General features: G+C 38.2%; 1 protein-coding gene across 6 annotated transcripts in view; it reads left to right on the plus strand.

Annotated features, from left to right (window-relative positions):
* The window catches only part of Clasp1 (cytoplasmic linker associated protein 1), a 272883-nt gene that overhangs the window by 150605 nt on the left and 98334 nt on the right, over positions 1-23944 (plus strand). For 3 of the 6 annotated variants that reach the window (XM_076865838.2, XM_076865837.2, XM_076865839.2), the window contains exons 9-20: positions 419-571; positions 3088-3161; positions 4665-4757; positions 6102-6247; positions 7115-7250; positions 9203-9273; positions 11532-11591; positions 13712-13789; positions 15174-15341; positions 15935-15984; positions 16776-16946; positions 18734-18781. In XM_076865838.2, coding sequence (XP_076721953.1) covers positions 419-571; positions 3088-3161; positions 4665-4757; positions 6102-6247; positions 7115-7250; positions 9203-9273; positions 11532-11591; positions 13712-13789; positions 15174-15341; positions 15935-15984; positions 16776-16946; positions 18734-18781 — 1248 coding nt within the window. The remainder of the gene's footprint in view (positions 1-418; positions 572-3087; positions 3162-4664; positions 4758-6101; positions 6248-7114; positions 7251-9202; positions 9274-11531; positions 11592-13711; positions 13790-15173; positions 15342-15934; positions 15985-16775; positions 16947-18733; positions 18782-23944) is intronic. The other 3 variants (XM_076865842.2, XM_076865840.2, XM_076865841.2) reach the window with 1 other exon arrangement.

The following is a 23944-nucleotide window of genomic DNA, read 5'->3' on the forward strand; positions in this document are numbered from 1 at the left end:
ACACCCCAAATGTCTAACATTGTGTGTTTCAGTATGGCATTTTCTATTTACAAAGTACCTTACAACCATTAAAATGGTTCTATGAAAAGTATTTTGTCACAAAGGAAAACTTGACAGGTTTGAAGTCACCAGTATTCCTAAATGATACATAGTCTATTCAATTTATTTACAAATGCATAAAGAACAGTCTGAAATATTTTCCAAACTGGGAGTGGGAGGGCGTTCTAGATATGGGAAGGCAGACATGATATTTGCAGCTGCATTCTGGACTTGCCAGGCCTTTCCAGACCCTGGCAGACACCTCCGTTTCCAAAGGAGCAGGCAAACCCATTCATCTCTAAGGCTGGTGGTTATATTATGTGTAAGTGAAGAAAGTGCTCTCTTTTTTAAAACAATGACTTCTGTGCTTACCGTTCAGATAAAAATTTTGATGATGAAGATTCCGTGGATGGTAATAGACCTTCCTCTGCCAGTTCTACGTCATCCAAAGCTCCTCCAAGCTCACGGAGAAACGTTGGAATGGGAACCACCCGCCGGCTTGGGTCATCCACTCTTGGATCCAAGTCTTCAGGTAAGACCAAATCCCATGTGGTGTTATGGGGCCAGCTGTGCATGGTACTTGCCTGCAGTGTCCCTCAGAAGTGAACTCTAGACTCTGAGAATAGCACATTATGGCTTTCTGTCTTCAATTGAATTAACACTGTGCTATTGATGCTGATAAACTGGTAGGATCTAAGTTTAAAGTGCTGTGTGGATCTTTGCCACAATCTGGTAAGGCAGAGCCTATAGGAGGACAAAGTGAATATAGAGGTGAGCATACTGAGGCATTATTAGATCATCTGGATCTAGTCTTGCCTAAAACTGACATGGGACTTTTTTGCCAATTTCTGTTTATCAAGACTGAGAATATCCAGAAGTGAGATTGGACCTTCTGTCTTTAAAATATACTTTGTTCTCTATAAGTAGCATTATTGTTTGCAATACCAGCATAGATATGGAATTAAATAAATGATAGATTAGGTCTTTAAAGCTCTAAAAGTGTATTTACAATGTCTTCTTCCATAAATCCCTTCTCTCTCCTCCCCTCTAGACTGTCTGATCTGTCGTTATTCTCAACTGCCATTTTGCTGTCACATTTTAGATTTACATCCAAATTTCCTACTTTTTACCTCTAAAAATTGCAAAGCCACTGCTTTTAGAACTCTGCTATTTTTTTTTTTTTTTCATGTGGTCTGGGAATTGAATCCATGGACCTCTGCCACTGAGCAAGATTCCAGAGCTTCTTATTTTATTTTGAGACAGGATCTTGCTAAGTTTACTAAGCCGGCCAGGCCCTTGTGAACCTCCTACCTTGAGTTACACTGCTCACACCACGCTCAACCTTGGCATCGGACTTTTGAGCCATGGTGGTGCAGGGGAGGAATCCCACCAGTCCCAAACTGCCAAAGCTGACTGGGCTAGGTGAAAGCTGGAGGAAGCATTAGTCTTAGGATGCTGCCTCTGGATGGCCTTTCCTGGACTGGCTCCAGACTGTGGGTGTGTTGACTAGGTTAGCTTGGCGCCACCCTGCTCCCATTCCCGCCAGAGCTGTCCTGCCAGCAGAAAGTGAAATTCAAAGCAGGGACTAGAGGAAGCATTGCTTTGTTTCTTATGTTTTTATTCCCAGTTCCTTTTAATTTGGGATGTGTAGTTTTTAAAATTAATTTTTGGTTATTGAGCTTAAATTCACTTACTATAAAATTAAATTCACTTACCATTAAATTTTAAAGGTAACATTTTTAATGTTTCATCTACCTTGTAGCAGGTATAGAACTTTATTCCTTTTAATAGCTGAACCATCTTTCTAATCTTTCTTCTTGGTCTATTCTTGGGTAATATCAGTTAAATAAAGAAAGCTTAGAAAACTTCTGCATGATCAGAATCCTGTTTTCCTTCCCTTCCCTTACCTATACCCCTTCTAGAACTTTCTCTGGGTAAATTACGCAGAGACAGCAGGACTGCATTCCCCACAGCCCCACTCTCACCCTTTCTTCATTTTGTTTAATCCCACAGTTGTGACTTTCCTGTTTAGCTCTGGCTTGTCAGATTCTTTGGGTTCAGAGATCAGCACTGGTCTTTGAGTCTTCTTCCCAGCTTGGGTACACTGCACTGTGCCTGATGCAGGCGAGGCGCTCAGGATCTGTCTGTTCAGTGGGATCCCAATCCTTGTGTTAGAACAGAAATGAGCACACACAGCGCCACATCATGAGGTGTGGCTGCTATCCATTTCTAGTGAGTTTGTCAAGGCAGTGTGAGTACTCTTCAGTGAGAGTGAGGATTACTAGTTTACTGCCTGGAATTATCTATAAAGTCCTTTTCTGCCTAAGAAGTGTGTCAGGACCCCAAATGCCAGATGCATATTTGATAAGAAGCGCTTAGAAAAGCAGTCAGATTTTCCAGTGTAAATCATTAGTAAGGGTTTCAAAGACCTAGACATCAGTTTAAAAACCATTATTACGAAAAAGCAGACTGATAAAAGTATAACCTAATTTTCATGTATGAAGTTCACATTAGCAGAGAGAGATGACTTTTTCCTGATGGTAACAATTAACTTTTAAGTACACGAAGCATCTTAGCTTCTGAGGGGAAACTTATAAAATATGCTAAAATTAATTAGTGTGATTATCACAAGTTTATGGGAATGGAAATATTTTGAGATTAATATAAAGTTGGAATGAAACTGCAATTCTTTAGATGCTGTTTGAATAGTCCACAAATTTATCATGCTGGATTATTAATTATTATTATTATTCCCTGAAAAATTGAATTTTCTATTATATCTGTTTATAAGGAATCCTTATTAATGCAATATATATTATCTAAATACTTTAAACTGTAACTTTCTCTGCTTAGTCCAAGTGCACGTAAATGAATGTACATTGTATTATAAAATTACTATATTTTTCTAAATTCTCTCATCATTCTGAGTCTTCAAAAATGTAATTTTAGTTGTGTATATTTCAGTCTTCCTCCAGTGTATATTTTACACATTGTTTATTGTACATTATTTCTGTTTTTAAAATTACTCTTTTTTCTTTTTTTTTACAGCTGCAAAGGAAGGTGCCGGTGCTGTTGATGAAGAGGATTTTATTAAAGCATTTGATGATGTACCTGTAGTGCAGGTGAGTAAAGATACTTGGTAGGATTAAAAACAGGGTAGAAATGTTCTTCAGATCTCACCTTTAAAGTATGCCTGTATTAGTCAGCTTTATGTTACTACGACAAATTCCTGTGGCAACTTTCTCTTTATACAAAGAGAAAAGGTTTATTTAGCTCACTATTTTAGAGGTTCAAAGTCCAAAGAGTGCAGTGTAGCACAGGCTCAGAGAGAGCCACACTGTGACTGCATTACTTTATGGTGGATGGCCAGAGACAGTGAGAGCAGGCAAGTGATTACAGGTCGACCCAGGAACAGAGAGGATTGGGTGGGGCCAGATCCAGGCTTCCATCATAGTTACCTCTTACAATTGCCTTCAGAGGGTCCCCACCCAGAGAGCCAAGGCCCTCCGCTAGGCTCCACCTCCCAAAGTTCCAGGACCTCCCAGTGGCACACCTCTAGGGACCAGGCCTTTAAGACATGGAGCCTATCAGCAATACTAATCCAGACCATAGCACTGCCAGATGCTAAATTCTTTACTGAGTTTGTTCGTTTTAGCTCTGGGATCTGAGGTGCAGATTAGAAAATGTTGGAGCCTTTTAAATGACTGAAATGTAGCAAGTCAAGGCCCAAAATGATCTTTCACTAAAAATAGGAAAAAAGTTGGTTCTTATAGTGTTTTGTTTGTTGGTGAGGTTAAAAAATAAATAAACAAGCTTGTTTATTTGGGGATCTATTTTAGAAAAAAATATAAATTTGAGGAATTTAGTATCTGAAAAGCTATTGAATGGTTAAATAAAAGCCTAATTTATACTGTCTTTGATGCTTCACTTAACTACCTAACAGATGTATTAAAGATTATTTGTAAAATTTGGGATACAGTCAAACATTTTTTAAACTTCTTTGTGCTTCAGTACCTACCATCATTGACTGGAGGGCTTGATAATGCTTTCTCAGTCTACTTTAAGTGTGCTCTGGATTCCTGTAGCACTTACTGTCTAACAGCTTTCCCTGCCACCTGATGATCCACCTGTGCTTATAGCAGGTAGCAAGCTCAGGTTCATCCTACAGTACTTGACCCTCTCAGCATTTTTGGTTAATGGTACCCTACCTGTCTTATAGTAAGACTGGGGATAAATGAGGAAGTAGATATGAAAGTATTTAAAATTACAGGTGTAATATGATGTTTAAAGCAATAACATGAGTAATAAGTGACTCGTGCGTCACTGTTTCTCTTGTAGGCTTCTTTTTCTTTTGTACATGAGATCTTCTGATACATTTAGAGTAAGGGAGTGTTTTAGTCAAGGTTATTGACACATGGCAGCAGATCTAGTCAGTGAACATTCACAATGGGGAAAAAAAACTTATTCGGACAATCCTGCATAGATACTGTCTCATTGGTACTTAATATAAATGAAATAATTTCTTTTTACTCTACTTGCTACATGCCTGTGACTTCACATAATTAAGAAATAATCTCTCTTCTGTAAATTATCTTATATTAATTGTGAATTAATTTTACTTGCAGATTTATTCCAGCCGCGATCTTGAAGAATCCATAAACAAAATTAGGGAAATATTATCTGATGATAAACATGATTGGGAGCAGAGAGTAAATGCTGTAAGCCATTGACTTCATGTGGTTACCTTTTCTTTAGATTCTTTTCAATATCTTAAATATTTGATATGAGTTTGGAGGATAGCTTTAGTGAATTTTAAATAGTAGATATTTTAAATATAGATGCCATATTTTCACTTGAACTTTTTAATAGAGTTTCTCACTTAGGCTTCTATTTTTAAAACACACCAGTTTACACCATCATGCATTTGCTGTTCTCTTACCACAGACCTGTCTGTGGAATGTCTGCAGACTGCCTCCACCTCTGCCTTAGTCAACATTTAATTCTCTGCTTGTTGGCCAGTAAACTGGCTTTTTAGTGACACTTTCAGTATATGGCCCTCAGTATTCTTTTCTTTCTTCCTATCACATGCTAGAAAGTTATACCTCCTCTGTTTTAAAAGGTGGATTCATGAAAAGTATGTGGCTCAACATTTAAGTGAGGGCATGCCATCTCTGCACAAAACTGTTTTTACACTGCATGGTTGGCAAGGCAAGAGGTGGTAAAATTGCTGTTGTATTCTGTTTCACATTCAGACCAGCCAGTTAATGAAGATGCATTGGAGGACAATATAAAAATACTGTAGGAATGCTTCTCTCGTTTTTTTTTACCTCCCCTGCTCCCACCCCTGTACTGGGAATGGATCCCAGGGCCTTGCATGTACTAGGCAACTGCTCTACCACTAAGCTGTACCCCCAGCCCCCATGCTTCTCTTTGATTCATTAAATAAATGACAGTTGGAGTGGGATGTAGGAGATAGTAAATTTAGGAGGGGCTTTTTATAAGCCAAAATTAGTCTTGTTATCATTAGTATCATAGAGTCTATAAATATACCAAGATATTTCCCAAAACACAATTTGTAGATGGTCACAAAATGTGACCATCTAGATAGATAGATAGATGATAGATAGGTAGATACAATGCTATGTATAATGCTAGCAACTCAGGAACCTGAGGCAAGAAGATTGTTGCAAGTTTGAGGCCAGCCTGGGCAACTGAGTGAGTCCCTGTCTCAAAATTTTAAAAAGTAAATAAAAGGGATTGGAAATGTAGCTCAGTGGTAAAGCATCCAGGTTTAATTCCCAATACCAAAAAAGAAAGCCCACTTTGTAGAAATTAAAGATATTAATTAGAATATATTTGGTACATACTGCATTTAAAAAATATTTGATCTTGTGATATGTAGATTTGTTCAATGTATGAGGCAATATTTAACTTGTTGAATTCTCTTGTAAAAATTATTTCTGTATCAGTTGAAGTTTAATGAAGGCTTCTGTCTTGTGTATTCTGTGTTAAATATGTCTTACACAGATTTTGTATGTTCCTAACTTTTTTCTGTCCCTTAGCTAAAAAAGATTAGATCTTTACTTTTGGCTGGTGCTGCTGAGTATGACAACTTCTTTCAACATCTGCGTCTTTTGGATGGAGCCTTTAAACTCTCTGCTAAGGATCTGCGGTCGCAGGTAGTGCGGGAGGCTTGTATCACGTTGGGGTAAGGACCGCAATGCTCCCTGTTCTCACACACCATAAAATAGGCTCATCATAGAGCTTCAGAGATGGTTCCTAGCCCATGTCATCTGGGTCACTTTAACATAACCTTGGACTTAGGACTTACCTCCAAGACCCTTACCAATTAACACTTCTGTCTAAGCTTTGCAGTATTTTCTGCTCAGTGATGTAAAGAGTGACCGATTTTAAACTTTACTCAATGACCTATCTCTGAAGCCTCTATCTTAAACTTGAAGCTGTTATTTATATTAATAATATAATATTAATGTAGAAAAATGAAATTTTACAGAATTATGTTTCTCAGATGTCTCATTGATTGATTGATTATTTTGCTGACAGGATATAGAGTAATTATCAGAAAGTCTGTTTGTAAAAGTATTATAGCTACAAAGTTAAAGTTAAGGCAGGTGCTGCAGTAACATCTTATCCTATGCCAAACTGTGTTAAGAAACTGTCAGATTATCAAAGCCATAGCCAAGAGTTGTTTAAATAGTTATTTATAGTTGTTTAAATTTGCAGGAGGCAGGCAGATATTGAAGCACGAATGTTTTAGGTTAAATATAAAAGGGGCAAGGGAGTTTTTCATATTTGCTTTATTGGCATATGATTAATTTCTTTTTTGCTATTTTAAGACTTGATTGAAAATGATTAAGAAAAACTCTTGGGTTAAAGGCTATTTGCCAAGTTCTCTACATGTACATTTTAGAATTATTTTTTAACGTATTGTACTTTTATTGTTGTTCTTTATCCATAGTAACTTTAAATGAAGGCCCTTAAGTATTAAGAAGTTTATGTGCTTCGCTGTTGATAAGAAGTATAACTACAATACGGTGTTCATTTCTTGCTGTAGGCATCTGTCATCGGTTCTAGGAAATAAATTTGACCATGGAGCTGAAGCCATTATGCCAACTATATTTAATTTAATTCCAAACAGTGCCAAAATTATGGCCACTTCTGGTGTTGTAGCTGTTAGATTAATCATTCGGGTAAGTATATCGTAAGGCTAGATGTAAAATATGAATTGGTAAATATTGATAATTTTAAGAAATAATAGAGACATTTCTCATTGGAGTGATTATATATATATATTTTGTACTTACTTTTTAATTTGTTCTAATTAGTCATACATTTGTACTTACTTTTTAATTTGTTCTAATTAGTTATACATGACAATAGAATGCATTTTGACATATCATATATAAATGAAATATAACTTCTCATTCTTCTGATTGTACATGATGTAGAATCACACCGGTCATGTAATCATATATGCACATAGGGTAATAATGTCCAGTTCATTCTACTACCCTTTCTAACCCCATGCTCCCTCCCCTCCCTTCTCTCCCCTCTGCCTAATCCAAAGTACACTATTTTTCCCTAGTGTCCCCCACCCCTTATTGTGAATTAGCATCCACATATCAGAGAAAACATTTGGCCTTTGGTTTTTTGGGATTGGCTTATTTGGCTTAGCACGATACTCTCCAGCTCCATCCATATTTCATTCATTTTTAAGACTGATTAATATTTCATGTGTGTGTGTGTGTGTGTGTGTGTGTGTGTGTGTGTGTGTTTATGTTTATGTGTATGCCACATTATCTTTATCCATTTATTCGTTGAAGGGCTTCTAGGTTGTTTCCATAGTTTGAAATTGTGAATTGAGCTGCTATAAACATTGATGTGGCTGTATCACTGTAGTATGCTTATTTTACTTCCTTTAGGTATAAACTGAGGAGTGGGATAGCTATATCAAATGGTGGTTCCATTCCAGGTTTTCTGAGGAATTTCTATACTGCTTTCCATAAAGTTGCACCAGTTTGCAGGCCCAGTAGCAACATATAGGATTGTACATTTTCCCCCACATCTTTGCCAACATTTATTGTTGCTTGTATTCTTGATAATTGCCATTCTGACTGGAGTGAGATGAAATCTTAAAATAGTTTTGATTTGCATTTTTCTAATTGCTAGATATTACCTACTTCCCATTTTCACATTTCAGTTTCTCCCAAGAGGCAACTCTTGAAACCTTAGGGCTTCATGATGCTGAATAAACCCTATTCAGAATGTTCTTGACTACTGTAGGTTACTTTGCATTAGTTTTAGTTCTTACTGTTCTTGTTTGTGCTGCCTACTTCAAATATTAAACCCAAAGTCATTATTGTACATTTTCTTGAAACCATGTCAGAATAAGCAGGGTGTGATGGTGCACACCTGTAATCCCAGCTACTTGGAAGGCTGAGGCAGGAGGATTGCAAGTTGGAGGCTAGCCTTAGTAAATCTGCAAGATTCCATCTTCAAATAAAATTTAAAAAGAGCTAGGAATTCGAGGTGTAGCTCAGTGGTAGAGTGCTTGCCTAACATGTGTGATGCCCTGGTTCAATCCCCAGTGGGGGGTGGGGGGGAGAGCCTGAAACAATGTTTCAGAATATATTCACATGAAGAATCCTTTTTTTTTTTTTTTTTCTTGGTACTGGGGATTGAACCCAGGGGCGCTCAGCCACTGAGCCACTTCCCTAGTCCTTTTTTGTATTTCATTTTGAGACAGGGTCTCACTGAGTTGCTTAGGGCCTCACTAAATTGCTGAGGCTGGCTTTAAACTTGCAATCCTCTTGCCTTAGCCTGAGCTGTAAAGACTCCTTTTAAACCTACTCAGATCTCTGCTGTTTAGATTACTTAGACCTCATGCCAATGATTGTTTTGATTTTAGACTGATTTATATATTATTACATTGTTAGCTCTTGGCTCTGTCAATTTTGTGATGGCATTTGACATGCCATTGAAATTTTAATTTTCTTTTAAAATTTGATGACGTTAATCCGAATATATTTGTGCTATAAATAGATTGGGAAGGACAGAATTCTCTTAATTGTCTTCTGTTCTGTTTTCGTATTTATGAATTTACCTCAGTTTTTTTTAACCTGATTTTCATTTTTCTCCACAGCACACACACATCCCTAGACTAATACCTGTTATAACAAGCAACTGTACCTCTAAGTCTGTTGCAGTTAGAAGGTAAATTTTTAGTGTTCTTTGTTAATTTTAAATTATTTAAAAACCAAAACCAACTCTCAAATCTACTTCCGTGGTTAAATCTTATGTTTGAAACGTTTAATAGCATTTAAGATCATTGCAACAACTGCTTTGGTTGAAGGATCAAGATAGGAACATATTGGAAAGTGAGTTTGGACAGCCTCTAATTTTTGTGTGTGTGTCTGAGTGTGTTTGGTGGTGGTGGGGGAAGTAGTAGAGAGGGGCAGGGAGAGGACCCCTGTACACCTTTTTCTGAGATAGTTCCTCTGTGTCCTTGCCCCACCCCAATTCCCTGAGTAAAGGCAGTATAAATATCAGTATAATATCCCAATTATATCTGTATAAATATCCCAATTATTTCAAGTACTACCTAGAACCCCAACAGGAAATCTTGGAGGGAATTTAGTTTTTCAGGATATTTTCTCCTTTGTTTTTTCCCAAGGCAATCTGTAAAATTAATGGGAAGACCAGTCCCCTGGCTCTGTAACATGTGTTTACCTTTTGTAAATGTGCACATTCTGTATTAATATATTATTTAGGGCAGTATGAAAACAAGTAATGACGCTAGACCCTTTTGCTAATGTTGCCATAAAGCTTAGCCTTCTCTTTTTTTTTTATTAAATAGTATTTATTTAAAATCTAGGGAATGATAAACACAAATTTGGGGAAGGGTTATCTCTCAGAGCATGTCAGATAGGAGAGAGAGAGTGAAAAAATAGTGTTTTAATTCTTCAGCTGTGAAGTGGGTATATGGATATTTTTTATCATTATGCTTGGCTAATAGGAGGATCATATGTTGTTTCCCAGATAACTCCTGGTTTGGGCTCACAATCTTAGTGCAATTACCATAACATCTTATTTAACTCCCAAAGGTATGAGGAAGATTCTGCTTTGGGTAATAAATTATATAGTCACAATCCTTATAATCCCCATATGTCATGAAGAAGTTGACATTTATTAAATATTACACAATTAACATGAAATTAAAACAAATATTAATACCACAAAGGTTTTGTTGTTAGAAATTTAAATTTTTTTATCCATTCTAGCCCTAAGCATAAGTGGCTTTAAAAGTTTCCACAAGGAGCTTTGCAGTATGGCCTAGTAGTAGAGCAAAAGCTTAGCATTCATGAGATCCTGGGTCCAATTCCCAGCACCAAAAAAAAAAAAAAAAGAAAAAAATTACACCTGATTTGGCCCATCAGTTGCATTTGAAGAAACAAATTTTAAGGAAGTAATTGAAAAATGTATATAGCTGGATATAAGGATGTTTATCATGGAATTATTATAAATTAAAAATCAAACAAGAAAAAGACAAGACCCAATGGGCACATCTAATGAGAATTAGGCAGACTGAGGGCATACACTTGAAATGACAGTACCCTTTGCTCCACTACTTTGCATGAGTTTCAGTAAGCAAATTGGTGGAAGTACCTGTTTCCAGGGGGAAAAAAACAAAGTTGGCAGTGGTTGCAGCTCCCTTGTCTAAAACCTTTTACAGTTAAAGAACATTGTGACCTTGGAGCATGGTTAGCAGGAGTAATAAGTTAAAATAAGGACATGCAAGCTTTTAGAAGCAGTCTAGAGGGAATCGTATACACAAATATGATCCAATTTTACCATAAATACATATATGTATTTTTTTTAATATTACTTCCTGTTTATAAAAATTATATTTATGCCTGTACACACTTATGGCTTAAATTATTTCCCTAGTTCTGAATGGCTGTGCCCACTTCTGTTGCTGGCCTAAGAATAATATTGTAATTCTAAATTTTCTCAAATATGGCTAAGTCATGATAAAAAGTATAAGCTTAGCCTTCTCATTGGAGGGAAAGTCTGTGTCCTGTCCCCGTCATCCTGTGGACACCATCAGTGCTTCTTCACATTCATATGCTTTGGTGTTTAGTCCCGATTCTTCTTTATGTTCTACTTTTTCTAATTGTAAATATTAGAAGGACCTTACTATGGAAAGTAATATTGGGTAATCCCAGTAACTCAGAAGGCTAGGGCAGGAGATTGTGAGTTGAAGAACAGGCTGAGAAACCTAGGGAGACCTTTATCAAAATTAAAAAAGGAGGGTGGGTTGCTGAGGATGTAAGTCAGTGTACCCCTAGGTTCAGTCCCTGGTACCAAAAAAGAAAAAGAAAAAGAGGTATTATTGGGCTACTTAAGGAAAAACGCTGTTTGCTTTTCACTGACACATTTAACTAAGTTCTATAATTCTTAACACTTTTTAGGCGCTGTTTTGAATTTTTAGATTTGCTTCTACAAGAATGGCAGACACATTCACTGGAAAGGTGAGCATCTGCCTGCTTTGCAAATGTTCTTCCCTTTGGATTGAATCTTGAAATTGAATGCCATATAAAGTGGTCCAAGCCACCTTCTCTTAAGGAATGAAGGAATTGAAGGATTCACTTGCATTACTATGGTTGTTACCACAGATATGTGAAACACATATTTGGAGAACCTTTTGGGAAATGTCGTTGATTGAAATATTCACATGCCCAGAGATGGGGGCAAATGAGCACTAATGATGACTAGAACTACCAAGCCACCACAATGCTTTGCTGAGGCTGCTGCGCAGCAACAAACCTGTCAGTTCCAGGGAAGTAGAGATTTAATGCTGTCTCTAGGCAGGGTGTACCTTTTAGGTACTAAGAGAAATATCACTAATTTGAAAGTTTTCTTTTCTATTTGACAGCAGTTCTCTTTACTCAGGTTGATATACAATAGTGTTATATCACCATAATTTTAAAAAGCAAGATTGTGGCATAATTCTTGAAGAAGTATGTTTCTATTAATTTTGCGATTCCTTCATTCCTGTCAAGTTTGGGTGCCTCTCATTGGGTGTCTTATATTTGGAGATAGTAAATGAGATTGTGCCCCGTGTTTTTAATGGTGTACCATATGGTTTCAGAAGAACTTGCAGCATAGTAAATATTTGATTAACAGTGGAATTTTAAGTAATACGAGTCCCATTCCATATTGATTCACCTGGTCAGAGGTGAAACAAAGTCAAACTTTCCAGAGGTGAAATTTCATCTGAAAACCCTTGTAATGCAGAGGATAGTCATACAATTAATAATATTCTCTTGCTCTTTAATCTCATGAGCATTATATCCTCTTTAGTAGGTGATGGTTTTATATAATTCAGAGATGGAAAGTGAAATGAGGGATTCACTGTGGGGCAGGAGGGCAGGATAAAATGTGTGTGTGTGTTCATTTTCCTCTTAGCACTTAGAACCTGACTTAGCAGGTGATTGCTAAATATTTTTCAAAAGAATGAGGCAAGAACTTTGAAGTGCTGATCGAATTAGCCACTAGTCTTTGTTGTGCAATATTGCTGAGACTCTTCACACCAGTCATTTCCCTTGTCTTAAAACTTGGTTAAGTATTTAGTAATATGTTGGTGATTTCTTGACAACTAGAGTAAAACACAACTAAAGAGATTTTTAAAAATTATTCTTGGGCAGGGGTTGTGGCTCAGCGGTAGAACACTCGCCTCGCATTTGGGAGACCCTGGGTTCGATCCTCAGCACCACATAAAAATAAATAAGTGAAATAAAGGTATTGTGTCCAACTACAACTAAAATATATATATATATTAAAAAAGAATTTAAAAAAAATTATTATTGTTAAACTAGGCAAAGTGGTGCATGCCTATAATCCCAGCTACTCAGAAGGCTGAAGAAAAAGGATCCCAAGTTTGAACCTAGCCTCGGCAACTTACCGAAACTCATCTCTTAGAAAACTAAAAAAGCCAGGCACAGTGGTACTTATCTGTAATTCCAGCAACTTGGGAGTTGGAGGCAGGAGGCCAGCCTTGGCTATTTAATGAGACCCTTTCTCAAAAACATAAAAATATATAAATAAATAATATTAAGGTTGTAGCTCTGTGGTATAGTACCCCTGGGTTCATTCCCAGTACTAGAAAACAAAGACAACGATAGATAACCTAACCATATTAAATAGTAATGGAACCTGAAAAGAGAACATTGTTTCATTATAGAAAAGTGGTATAGATAGCCTCCTTATTTCACTGCTAGGATTGTTATGATCCATCTCATAATTTGTTTTGAAACTAGCTGTGACCATGGAAGGGCAGGATTTTGTTGTTTGAATTCATAAAAGATTGAGCTAAGTGAAAAAAGCCAGCTGTGTTCTAAAAACTCACAGAAGAAAGCAGGGTAATTCCAGTCCCTAGGGGAGAGTGGGGTGGAGTTGGGGATGGAGTATTGGGCCATAATTAAAAATTAAGACCCTGGAAGAGTGTCTGATCTTCTGGGCAGCAGGTTAGTTGACTGACCTTGGCACAGTGACACTGTGTTCCTATTTTGAAGTTGTTTCACACACCTGTCTTCATCTACATAAAGTGATGTGTTTCTGATTGTTATTACTTTCTTTTCTAAATATCTAGACACATATCAGTATTAGCTGAAACAATAAAGAAGGGAATCCATGATGCTGATTCTGAAGCAAGAATAGAAGCCAGGAAGTAAGTTTTTATTGTATGCCACTTTAAAAAAAATTATCTACTTTTACATTTCATGTATGTTGTATGCATTTCCTTGCTGAATAAACCCATGAATATACTTGAATGTACTTCCTTAGTCATAATGTTTAAACATACCCCCACAAAGGCCATTTCAGAATATTTCTCTTGGTTGTTTTTTTTTGTTTGTTTAGTAGTTTGGCTGAGTAATTTTTTAGTATAAACCAGACTGAGGTAGACAACAGAATTTGCTCATTTCAGTTAAAAGTATGTCATGAGCCAACATGCTTCATTGTTTTATGAAAAATCACAATCACAGGCCTTTTTCCTTGTGATCGCATCTTTGTTGGAGGTGGTTGTGACATTAGGACCAAGTATGTTCCAGTCATTTGGCCATAGCCCCCCTGAATCTTGAGCCTCCCTGGAAGCAGTTTTGCCATGTGACTATAAATACCAGAAGTTTGCTGTTGAGACTTAATTCACTTAGGGCTGGGGCTGTAGTTCAGCAGCAGAGGGATTGTCTGGCATGTTAAGTCTCTGGGATTCATCCCCAGCACTCAGATAGGGGTTGGGGCTGGGAGGGGGAGACACTCTTGGCAGTGCACAGGTGATTACGGCTGGTTTTGCACCTGTGATTACTTTTCCATACTTCCATAGTTGACCATCTGTTCTAATTGACACAGGTTGTGTCTCATCTCACTTGCCTGGAACATTATAGTTTTCCTTAGCTACAAGAATACTTTCTGCTCCAGTTTCTTACTACATTTTGACTGCCCTCACTGTTAAATTATGTTTCCTTATTTCTGAGTTTATTATAACTCTGAAGTGAATGATTCCTGCCAAAACAAGTGACATAATTTGTTTAATGATCTGTCTGATAATGCTATATATCTTATCCTCATATTCTCCCACTGCCAGTTTTTACATAGTCCTTTAAATCATAATACAGATTTTAAGTAAAGTACCCTTTAACATCTTTCTTTTTCAGTTTTATTTTGTTCTTGTTACCTAAGGCAGTTGAAAATATCTCAAATTAAGGAGTGTTAAATTGTATTTATAAATGTTCCCATTAAGGAGTCTGTCCTGTGTTCTGCGTATGGTTGTAATTTAGCTCTGTCTTCCCCAAGGCTCCCAGTCTTGGAAGTTAGATCCTTTAATTCCCATCTTATAAATGAGACTGAGGTTCAAAGAGCTTAAGTACCTTACCCAGTGCCGAAAGGCTCCTAAGCTGGGAGGCCAGAGTTCCTGCAAGGCCTCCTTGGCTTGTCCCCTTTTCCTTATACCCTGAATTGCTATTAGCAGGCAGGTTGAGTCCTCAAGAATATCTTGTAGAAGGAAGACCTGTTAGGATTCACAAACCAGACCAGGCATTGTGTGTTTTCCCTAGATGTTACTGGGGCTTCCATGGTCACTTCAGCAGAGAAGCAGAGCACTTATACCATACTCTGGAGTCCTCCTACCAGAAAGCCCTGCAGTCTCATTTGAAGAACTCCGACAGCATAGTGTCTCTGCCCCAGTCTGACCGTTCATCTTCCAGCTCTCAGGAGAGTCTCAAGTAAGGAACTTAGCTTTGCTTACATTTAAAAGTTTGCTTGTGGAAACATAGATTCCAGCTCTTTCATATGTATGCCTGTTAAAATTCCCTCTGACTTCAGGTGAATTCTGGTTCTAGGTTAGATGTTGTGGAGATAGGTAAGAAACAGGAAGCCTTGGCTTCTATCATAAATGATTTTCAGTTAAATTTATATGGCTTTCTAGAATACAGTTTTAGAATAAGGTGTATGAATTATAGAGCAGTGTGAACCACTCAGAGAGTCTTCCAAGAACTTGAAAGTGTTAACTTGGAGACAAGTTTGGGAAGGCTGGTTATTTAAAACATGGCACTTAATATATCATCATCTTTGTTCTTTATTTCTAATTTCCATCTCAGTTACAGTTTTGCTATGTTTGAAAGATATTCCAAAATATAGTGCTAAGGATTTTCAGCTTAAGAAATGCAGTTTATAAAATTATGGTCTCAATTGCTTGAATAATTCTGAAAACTCTGAAATAATTCTTTATTATCATTATTTCCTGTTATTGTTTATATTTGTGTGACTGCAGATAAGGTCCATCCTTGACAATAAATGTGTATGCTTTTCTTTTTAGTCGGCCACTCTCTGCCAAAAGAAGCCCAACTGGCAGCACCACATCTAGAGGTAAGAGGAACAGTGTCCACAGAAGGCCACAGGAGGTCAATTTCCAGCCACTGGGGCGTGCTCATATCCTAGAGACAGTGTTTCAGTGCAGAAAGTTGTGGCCTGCTCTTGGGTCTGAGTCAAGTGCTACTCTGCCCTCTGCCTTGACCATCCTCAGCAGAGATCCACACCCATTGTGAGGATGGCTTAACAGGCAGAAATTAGGCTATGACCATTTCTTCTTGCTTCCCTCCAGCATTTCGATGCTGCCACAAATAGTGCTGCTCTTCTGTCAGCTCATGTGATAAGAGAGTGAGAGCTACTGGTGACAAGATGATCCTCACCTCTTAGCAAATTTCAGGACACCAAAGTGGAAGGAAGACGAGCCCCCTGTGTGGCAGCAGTGGAATAGCTGCTAGAGGTCGGAGAGGAGGATATTTCCTGAGAGGGGAGAGCCTCTGTAGGTCCTGTGCCTTCATGCCACAACATGAGGAGGCTGGCCAGATGGGACCAGTTTTTCATTGTATCATTTCTTCTCATAGTAACCAGAAATATGGGTCATTTCTTTGGATTTACAGTTACTAAAAAGCAGGTATAACAGGTGACATTAGAGATCACTTTTGGTTTTCTTTGGCACTGTCTGAACCCTTATCTTCGGGGCAAGGAAACTCCAGGTCAGTTCCACAGACTCTAGCATTTATTACAAATTGGTATTTGTTTTCAAGAAAAGCAAAGGAGCATCAGGTTTTTAAGAAATATATATTTGAAATTCTCTGTCATCCTTACTGACATTTTCCCCTTCACTACCAAAGCTTCTACAGTTAGCACCAAATCTGTATCAACAACTGGATCCCTCCAGCGATCTCGAAGTGACATCGATGTGAACGCAGCTGCCAGTGCCAAATCTAAAGTCTCCTCGTCTTCAGGCACGACACCCTTCAGTTCTGCAGCGGCTTTGCCTCCAGGGTCCTATGCATCTTTAGGTAACCAGATCCCCCTACCCACTCTTCACATTCTGTTCTGGTGTCCAAGATGATCCTCACCTCTTAGCAAATTGCAAGACACCATAATGGAAGGAAGAGCCCCCTGTTGCAGGATTGATATAGACAGTAACTACACCTGGAACTGGTCCCCAGCCACCCTTTGTCTAGTGTTTCCTTTCTCTGGAGCACCATCCCCTTTAGTGGTGAAGGACATAGTCCTTGCAGGCCATGCTGGCCCTGAGCGCACACAGGCTTCCCTCAGCTCACTCCCTCATTCTCCACGGCCAGCCCAGCCAGTGCTCAGCCACGCTCATATTGCCAAAGCTGACTTTTCCCCCTCCTGGCACTGTTGGAGGCAGAAGGCTCAGTGAGGGACTTACCAGACACTGTTTCTATAGCTAGGCATCCCTCAGAGTGGGAGAGTGACAAGCAGACTCAAAGAATGTGACATCCTTGTTAACCAGCATAGTCAGGTCTGCATCAATAAGTATCATCCTTTCTCAAGTCACCTGGGAGGAGCACACCTGTACTCCAATGATTGCCCGAAAAGGTTTTTAAAAATTCTTTAAAATTATTTTAACGCATTTTCAATACCTGACATAGTGGTGGGTCACTCATTTTTTTTTTTTCCCAACAAACCCTTAACACTCACTTGGTTTAAGACTGATGGTTTATTGTATTTTTGTAAAAGTCAAGTCATTCCATCCAAAATCTGAGCACTGAACTGAAATGGTTCCACTTTGAATGTTAAGGAAATTAATAAAATTTAAACTTGAAATACTGAAATGGAGTTACATTTGTAGCCCACTAATGAATTCCAAAGTCAGTTCTAAAACTAAAGTTCCGAAACATGAGTGAGAAGCACGGTGAGAGGACACACACCTAGAGAAGGTCCCCGGGGCTGCTGTTTGTTAGCCCTGAGACCTTGAGCAAGCCCATGAATCTTCAAGTCTATCTCCCTAACCATTAATTGCTCTTAATACTGGTCACCTGACTCAGATATACAATAGGGATCTATGAAAATTGTATGAAGTTTCTTTGCAAACTGTCATCCTATAAGATAGGTGAAAGTGGGATTGTGACAGGAATGTCATTAAGTTGAAAGATATATATCCTAGAGCACATGTCAGTCAGTCTTGTTTTTTTCCTACGGAAGCACCTCATACACACATATATTCCCAGTAAGAACTCTTTTTTTACCACTTTAACTATTGCACCATTATGTGGAAATGTTACAATGTTCTGTTGATGTGTCACCGTCGAGGAAGGGTGAAGTCACAGCTCTTTCCTCCTATGTTGAATTAGTTACAATTTTAGTTCAGTCTTTCAGGTATTGACCTATTAATATTTAAATTCATTTGATCTATTTATAATTAGCATTTGTTTCATTGCTGGGAAAACATAAGTAAAACCAGCCTTTAGCATCCTTCATAGTCTTGTTTTTTTGTGCCTATTTGGGTGTTTGGATGTGGACTGGGCAGGCTTCCCCCAGTGCTAGTGAAAAGCCCCCAGACCTTTGACAGAGAACTGACCTACAGAACCACTGGGGACAAGCCCTGCACTCAGTGCTGACTGCAGACAAGACTGCAGGACTCAGACTCTCTTGGTTTCCTGAGAACCCTCCCTCTGTTTTCCTTATTTATGTCCCGAAACAAAACCAAAACACATGGAAAACTGAGTAAAACACAGTCCTACGGAGAATCTGTTAACAGTTACTGCATAGCTGACCCATGACGTCTCTGCACAAGTGTAGCACTAAAGCTGATGATCCTTTTCCGAACTTCTAGAGTCCAGACCCCTGAGGGAAGACTTGGAGTACATAGGCCTGGATGCAGGTACTGAGCTCTCAGCTGCTGCTGCTGGGCGTGTAGTTGGGCTAGGCGTTGCTAGAGCCGGCTTCTCGGCTTCTTGTCGCTTCCTACTGCCTCCGCCCTGTGGGTGGCTCTTTAGTCCTTTTAGTCTGTTCTGCTCCTGCCACCCCTTCTGCTGGTACTTTCTTCAAGGAAGAGGAACTCTTAAGACAATGAGGATTGACTCAAACAAAAAAAGACAACCAGTCACTCTTCCAACTGTGGCACGACCCTCGGTCGCCCCTTTGTGTGCTGTTTTCCAAAGGCAAAGCCACTACACCATGCTCAGCTAGTTTCTGTCATAGGTGCACTTACTTGCTTTAGACTCTGCTTTGCTGTTGAACTTGTTTCCCTTTTGATTTTGTTTTAACTTGTACTTTTGCTTTTTTTAGTAGCTAATAACATTCTGCTTTTTTAATTTTTTGAATGTTACTAACTGTTCCCTGTTATCCCTTCCCTTGTTTTTTAATTTGCATAAAGATGGTACTACCACTAAAGCGGAGGGTAAGCGGTTTGTTTCTGTGATTGAGGTGTGTCTCACTTTCTCTGGCCCTCTGTTCTCACCGAGTGTTGCCCGGTGCCCACTTGTCCTCACCGAGGTCCCTGCATGAGCTGTTGCACGCTGTCTCCCCCTACCCCTTCTTCATTCTGTCTCCCCTGGGATTTGCCCTCTTTCTACCTAGTTCTCCTCCTTTTTTCTTGTTCAGTCTTTGTTCATGTGAATTTGGCACTGAAGTTTGCTGTACGTGGTTTTTAATGCTGAGTCCGCACTCTGGGGAGGAGCAGTGATGTCCTGTGGTGTGCTGCTGTCCTTGTGGGCTGCCTGTCTCAGGGTTTATTATTCCTAATGTACTACCCTAGCTTTTGTTTCCTTTTTTTCCTTTTGTGCTTCTATGTGGGCCTCTCAGGATTTGCCTTTCCTTTTTTGAATATAAATTTTCATGTCAAATATTTAGTTAAAGGCTGGTAAAAAAAAAAAATCTACCAGATGGTATAAAGAAATTTTACAAAATACTCTTCCCCTCCTAAAGATATTGCTGAATTACATGATGCCATCTTTGGTGTGTCACTGACTCATGGCCCGTTCATTCATTTACTGTCATCCATCCGCTCATGGACCATGAACTAATTGCCTTCCATGCTGTTTTCTACGGTATACATCAAGGATGCGGCATGGTGAAAGCAATGGGCATGTCAAAAGCCACTGGATTTTCTTTTTAGTCACTGCCAAGAAGCTCTTTCTGATTTTTTGCATTGCCTGTTGAACTTTAGATACAGCCATTCCAGCCTGTACCGATCTGATTAGCAGTGTTAGACAAGAGCATCATTTTCCAGAGTTTCCGGATGGAAAGCATATACTACTTCAAAAAACTGAAATTTAGAGGTGCCTTCTCTGCTTAAGATTGTGACTCTGCCAGATATGGTGGCACATGTCTATAGTCCCAGCTACTTCAGAGGCTGAAGCAGGAGGATCGTTTGAATACAAGAGTTGAAGATCAATCTGGGCAACATAGTGAGACACCCAGCTCAATAAATACATAAAGTAGAAGAGTGGCTCAGACCTGCCAGCCTCTAGGATAATGACAACAACTGGAACTAGTTAGTTCATTTTCATGCATTATTAAGATGCTATAAAGAGCTAGCTCACAAAGTGAACTGAGTTTTAGTTTGATGTGTGAAATTCTAGTTTTTAAATCTATAGTTCCGCTGGGATTGTGGCTCAGTGATAAGAGTGCTCACCTAGCATGTGTGAGGCCCTAGGTTCGATCCTCAGCACCACATTAAAAAAAAAATAAAATAAAGGTATTGTGTCCAACTACAACTAAAAAATAAATATTAAAAAAAGGAATAAAAATAAATCTATAGTTCCTAAGGGAAAAAGTAGGAGTTTTTGTTTTTTGTTTTTTTTTTTTTTTAAAGCTGAACACAGTCTCAAGATAATGTATCTCAAATATAAAGATTACCTGGTGCTTGCAAAAAAAGAAACAGTCTTGGGTGTTTGCTTCTCAGGATGCTGATTAAGTTTGGAAGGATTGAGAGAATCTGAACTTCCAGCAAGCCTCACTGTTGACTCTTGGTGTTGGACAAGTTTGAGAAAGGAAACGTTTCCTTTGAGCATTGAAACCTCTGACCTCATGAGGACCTCATTTGTCATAGCAAAAGGCTGAGGCTGGGTGTGGTTGTAAAGCTGAGTGGTTATTTTCTTCATTGGTTCAGCTGATATGAGTAACTTTTTATTTCTTCTTCCCAAGGAAACAATCATGCATTGGGCGGGATCCAAAACCCAAAGAAACAATCCTGAGTGCATCCTCATCCTACCTAGCTGGAAGTTGGAGGAAGAGTAGAATAATATAATGGAAAGGAAAGGAAAGACATTATATATTTTTTTCCCAGAATATCTGGATGTTTGATGTCTTTGAATAGAATTGTAATTAGCCTGTTATCCAACCTAGCCCTTGGGATTTTTAAAATATTTTTTTCTTCTCATCAGTTTAACATTCCTAAGTAAGGTCAGAATTGCCCTCTAAATAATTGTTGTGCAAAAGACACACACTCTCTCTCTGGTCCTGCCTCTAGGAGGAGAAATAATGGAATGACCTAAGGGCTCTTAATTTTTTAGAGAGTGCAGAATCAGACACTAGAGAGCCTTATGGAAGGAGTGCAGATGTCCAACACCTGGAGCACCACAGGGCAGTCTAAGTCCTGCATGATGAGAGAGGGACAGGACAGGTGTCCCTGGCCAACCTGTTACCTTGATGTTTACAGGGGTATTACTGTTCCTTTTGTGTAAACTTAGCTGGTGATGCTTAGAAAAGCCATCCACCAGTAATTAGGAAAAAAACACAGTGATAGTCACCTGGGGCCTTCTGAGCATTTTCAGAATCCTTCTGGGCTTTTTTCTTTTTGGTGCTGGAATTGAACCTTGCACACGCTAATGCAAGTGCTCCAACACTTTGCAGGACCTCCAGCCCTGGGCCTATTTTATTTTTTACCCCAGAGGCAAGAAGAGATGATCTTTCAGCAGTGTGAATCAGAGGATTTTGAATCAGTAGTAGTTGGATGCTCTAAATTAATAGTGTGGGCAAAAAAAGAAAGTAAAAAATAAATAAAAGTTCAGGCAATACATTTGTATTTTGGCAACTTCAATATAGTGACTGAGGGGAAAAAAAACACGTGTGCCTATATATTTAATATTGAGGCAGGGCCTTGCTAAGTTGCTCAAGCTGGCCTTGAATTAACAAACCTCCTGCCTCAGCCTCCCATGAATCTGTAATTATAGATGTGTGCCATCACACCCAGTTAGAAAAGAAAATATTTTTAGGAGTTATTTATTATATACAACAAGGAACCTTCTAATAGTTACAATTTATTAAGAAGAATTTTTGTTTCTTTACAAAAAGAAAATTTTGGGACAGTTTATTTCTAGGTTATCTTTCAGTATGTTCATTAGTTTTGAAAACTGGGATGAAGAAAGCATTTGTATTGTCTATCATGTTGCTCATGAGAAAATGTATGAATAGATATGGCAAAAAATGCAGTGTCAAAGCTTAACTTAATAATTGAGTTTAAGTGAAAGTTAATTTATATAAAAAAATATATAGCTCATCTGTTCTTCAGGAAACAAACCTTACATTTTAGTTCAGTTTTACTAACATTTGGTATTGCTGTCTGTTTATCCAAGAACTCTGAAGTTTAAGTAATTGGCCTTTTTAGACAATGGAAAAAATGCATATGTCTAAATATAGAAGTAAAAGAGTAGTAAGATTGTTTTACATTTTTCTTCTTAAAAGTATTAAATAAAGGCTGCGGTGGTGGCTCAAGAGGAAGAGCGCTCACCTAGCATATGTGAGGTGCTGGGTTCGATCCTCAGCACCACATCAAAACAAATTAAAGATATTGTGTCCATCTATAACTAAAAAACAAATATTTTTTTTAAGAAAGTATTAAAGTTTTCTTTGAGGTTAGTAGTTAGTACAGGTAGTAAAATGTATAATTGATGGGCTGGGATTGTGGCTCAGTGGTAAAGTGCTTGCCTAGCACGGGAGGGGCCCGGGGTTCGATCCTCAGCACCACATAAAAATAAAGGTATTGTGTTAAAAAAAAAAAAAAAAAAAAAAAAAGAAAGAAAATTTTTTAAAAAATGTATAATTGATCAAGTTTTCACATTTTGGTTCTATTAAAATGCTACATTTGAGTTGAGGTTGGTTTAATTGTATCCCCAAGCAATGAGGTATAAAACCGACATACGTATGCCAAGGTGTCCTAATGTAATTATAATAAGAGATTTACTTAAGAAAACCTTTTAATTTTTATAAATCGTAAATTGGGAATTTGCTGAAAAATTTTTTAAAAATATTTATTTTTAAGTTGTAGTTGGACACAATACGTTTATTTAATTTGTTTATTTTTATGTGGTGCTGAGGATCAAGTTCAGGGCCTCACGTGTGCTAGGTGAGTGCTCTACCACTGAGCCACAATCCCAGCCCTGAAATTTTTGAAACCGGACAAAAAGCCCACTGATATGAAGCCATCCAGTGGTTTTCCAGTTGCCTAAGGTTAACCTGATGATCTATGCCTACAAGTTAAACCTAGTACCCAGGCTTCAGTTCCCATTTTGGAATCTTTTCTAGAAGAATGACAATGGGACCGAATGGAATCCTTAGTATCAGTATTAAAAAGCTGCGAGATAGAAACACTTGTTTATTCCAGGGATGTTGAAGGCTTTGCTCTCCTGCAGTTCTTTTGTTTTTCTGGTCATTTGTCTGCTTTTCTCTGGTCATGTTGGTTTGTTGGTGCATCTCTTGTTCCTCCTCTAGAATTTTTCTTTGTTGTTTTGTAGTTATTTATCTCTTATTTTTATTGCTCTTACTATGCTGTTATTTCTTCTTTCACATCTGTCTTCTTTCTTCTGTCTGTGTCACTTAATAGATCATATTATAGAGCTGAAGTATATTCTTACTGGTTTTTGCAGTTATTTAGTAGACTTTGTTCTTCCTAGAACCCCAGAGCATTGTAAATCATTTCTTAAAACATATTCAGACCCTTATAGTAATATTGCCAGCCCAACAGAGTGGAAATCAAGCAAAAAAACACCTCTTTCTTTAAAGTACAACACAGCAGAGGTCCTTTAAACTGCACAGCTGTATT

The sequence above is a fragment of the Callospermophilus lateralis genome, chromosome 9, assembly GCF_048772815.1.
Source record: "Callospermophilus lateralis isolate mCalLat2 chromosome 9, mCalLat2.hap1, whole genome shotgun sequence".
NCBI lineage: Eukaryota > Metazoa > Chordata > Mammalia > Rodentia > Sciuridae > Callospermophilus > Callospermophilus lateralis.